General features: G+C 47.8%; 1 protein-coding gene across 1 annotated transcript in view; it reads left to right on the top strand.

The window, feature by feature from the left end:
• Window positions 1-3,308: 3,308 nt before the first annotated feature.
• Window positions 3,309-3,601, top strand: part of CRK (CRK proto-oncogene, adaptor protein) — a 24,469-nt gene continuing 24,176 nt past the window's right edge. Inside the window, exon 1 of the mRNA XM_027861704.1 lies at window positions 3,309-3,593. Within this exon, the coding sequence (XP_027717505.1) occupies window positions 3,309-3,593 (285 nt within the window). The remainder of the gene's footprint in view (window positions 3,594-3,601) is intronic.

Raw genomic sequence — 3,601 nt, forward strand, 5'->3', positions numbered from 1 at the left:
AAGTGTCTGAGGCTGGATTTGAACTCCAGGCCCAGAACTCTATCTACTGCACCACCCAGCCTAGGGATGTCCAAGGCCATCTATTCCATAACTAAACAAGAACCTTTGTTCAAAGAAGTTGAGCCTGACCCATCTCATTTTACAGAAGAGGAAACTGAAGCCTGAATAGGTTAAATTACTCCAGTAGGGTCACATCTGTAGTAACCCTCGGTGAGTGCCATTGAGATTAGCCTGGCCACACTTAAAGACTGGAAGGGCAACTAGGAGGAGGTATGGGAGATTGTGGGAAGCAGCTAGTATCATATCATTAATGCAATGATCCTCTGGCCATTCATGGACTTAAGAAAGGCAGCACTTGAGTTAGAAGACTCATGGCGGTCCAGATTGGGGGGGGGGCAGTGTCACAAGTGTCCCCTTACAATAATAAAATATCAAAATTAAAATCAAAATCAGCTTAATTAAGCTGAGCTAAGGAGATAAAGAAACATCCTTTCTTTAGGGGAAGGGAGGAGAGGAGTGTGTTTGTGGGGGAGGTCTGTGACCACATGACTGGAGATGGCCTGGCAGTGGTCTGGTGGTCCTGTGACCTGTGACTAGGAGCTCCCCATCTATGATCCTATCAGCTACTTTCCCTTCCTCCAACTCCAGGGCTATTATTTAGGGTTTGCATATTAATAACAATAGCTATCATTGATAGAGCACTTTAAAGTTTGCAAATACACATGTTATCTCATTTGATAAGCCTGGTAGTGTTACTATTCCCATTTTACAGATGAGGAAACTGAGATTCAGAGAAATGAGGTGACTGCCCATGGTCAGACAGCTAGTGATTGAGGCGGGATTTGAAGTCAAGTCCTCCCAATCCCAAGTCCAGGTGTTTAGCCACTTACACAGTACCAAACATGCTGTGTTTCTGGCTCATGTCAGGTCATGGAGAAAAGAAAAGGAAGGTACAAAAATAGAAGCTATAGCTCAGGAGAGTTTGAAGCAGGGTGGGACAGTCCTGTCCAATTTGCCCTGGGGGATGGTGGGAGAGTTTATGGAGTACGTGTACACATAGGATCCTGAAGTTTCTTCCAGCATTAACTCCTCTGCCTTCGGTCCCCACCCTAGCACTGGCTCTCTGAGTCACTGCCCAGAATAGTCCCACCCATTTCTCCAAAGGGGGTTAGGTTCTTGTCTCAGAGCAAGTACTGTATAATCACTGCATTCCGGCTCTACAAAGCTTTGATGGCATGAGAAGAATGAACAGGGTGGGGGGGAATCCCGCACTAACTCCGCGTGAGGTGGAGCGAGTGGCTCACCCGCAGGTCCTAAACACTTTCAAGGCTGTGCCAGAATTTGCAGAGATGAAGAGAGGGCTCAAATTCTGTTCTTAAGAAGCTCACAATTTATTCATTATTTATTTATTTATTATTTAGTGGGTAGTGGGGATGGGGGGAGGAGGAGGAAGTACACAAATAATTCTCCCATCTGGAGTAAAATTTGGGCATAGCAAATAACAAGACAAAAATTCTCAGAGCAGAACTAATAGATTGTAATCTGGAAGATAGGGAATGTTTTTCTCTCTTCGCATCCTAGGCGCCTAATACAGGGAGGGGACTTATTAGATATTTGTTGAATTTAATTTATTGAATTAAAATTTGAGGTGACACACCTGGAATGATTACTTTGAGCTGGGAAAAGGAGGAAAGATTAGGGTTAGGGGTGCCTGAGGCTGCCTGGAGGAGGTAGCTTTCTAGTTGGTCATTGAGTCCTTGAAGACAAGGAGGGACTACAGCAGAGACAAGATGGGGGTGAGGGACACAGGAGTCCATCTCTGGCTTGTGGGATGGATGGCCCCAGCTAAGTTACAGAATTGGGAGAGACTAGGTTGGGTGTGGTAGGAAATGGGGAACAATCCAGTTGGTCGGGACCCCAAATTACCTTCTATATATTTTAAATACAAATCTATATGTTGTATGTGTCATATATCTGGTATTAAATATATTATATGTGGTATTTCATATGCTGTGCATACATTATACACATACACAGTTTTCAAGAAATGAGTGCAGCATATATGTATATAGTACATATGGATAGATACATTTATATATTTGTATATTTGGTTAAGTATTTGTGTATGTATATACACATACATGGTTTTCCAAAAGTATATTTTATACAAAAGTATACAGTATATTTGTATGTGAGTATATAATATATATGTTGTGTGTAGTGAGTGTGTGTGTGTGTCCTTCATAGAATGTAAGCTTCTCGAGGACAGGGATTGTTGTTTCACTTTTGTGTGTGTATCCTTTGTGCTTTGCATAGTGGTGACATTTTGCAAATATTTAATGCTCATTGACTCTACTGTACCGTCCAGAAGGAGGAGTGGGGGAAAAATGGCTGGAATATTAAGTTGTGCTCAGATTTTGGAGGACCTGGAACACTGGGTTATGGACAATGGGGAGCCCCTGGAGGTTCTTGAGAAATGCCTTGGTCAGAAGGGTGTACAGATCTTTTGTAAAACAAGTGAGACAGTGTGAAGGGGAGAGATGAACTAGATAAATGAATTAAAAATGAATGAAAAAACATTTTTTAAACACAATGTATCGAGTCCTGTGTTAAGTAAATGCTGTTGATATAGATTCTTTTTTTTAACAATTTATTATTTTTAACATCTATTTTTTAAAAAGTTTGAGTTCCAAATTCACTCTCTCCTTGCTGCCCCTCCCCCACCCATCGAGAGGGCAAGCATTGGGATACGGTGACATAAATTCAAGAGGGAAGACTGTGCCTGCCCTCAAGGAGCTTACATTCTTCTAAGAGGGAAGACGGGGGTCTTTGAGTCTTTAGTGCCTAGCAGCGCGCCTGACCAGTGATAGCCTTATAATCAAAGATCATTGACTGACTGATCCGTGAAAGGAGTGACCCCACTCGTGACGCTCGCTGTCTGTGTGGCCTCGGACAGGTCTCTGGACTTCTCTGGGGGGCACCATGGCTTCTACGGACGCTGCAGCTCCAAATGCACGATCCCTGATGGCCAAAGAGGGGAGCGGAGGAAAACGGGGGCCCGAAGAGGAAGTCACCAGGACGCCACAGTTTCCTCCCAGCCCCAACATTCCATTCTGCGGTTCAAGGATTCCGTGACTCGAAGGCGGAAATGGGTCAAGAGTGACAGGGACACCCCCCCGGCAAGCCCCGCCTCCTGCTCGCCTCCTCCGCCCCGCCCTGAAATCAGCTGCAGTCCCGGCCCGGGCCAGGGAGTGACACCCGAGAGCCCGGGGAGGGGACCGAGGAAGACGGCGTGAGGGGCAACGCGCATGCTCGCGCTTGCCCTTCTCCCAATGGCGGCCGTCCGTCTCCTTTCCCGGCAGGCCACCCGCCCGCCTCCTCTCTCCCCGCCCCTGGCGGGGCGCGTCACTTCCGGTGGGGAAGGCCCGCCGCCGCCGCCGCCATTTCGGGCGCTGCTGAGGAGCGGAGGCCGGAGCCGGTCCGCGGGGCGGCGGGCGGGCGGGCGGTCGTCGGTCGGGGCGGGCAGGCCGGCCGGCCGGCGCGCGGGCGTGCAGGCGCGAGCATGCGCGTTGCCCCTCACGCCGTCTTCCTCGGTCCCCTC

The sequence above is a fragment of the Vombatus ursinus genome, unplaced genomic scaffold, assembly GCF_900497805.2.
Source record: "Vombatus ursinus unplaced genomic scaffold, bare-nosed wombat genome assembly UNPS02014768.1, whole genome shotgun sequence".
Classification (NCBI taxonomy): Eukaryota; Metazoa; Chordata; class Mammalia; order Diprotodontia; family Vombatidae; genus Vombatus; species Vombatus ursinus.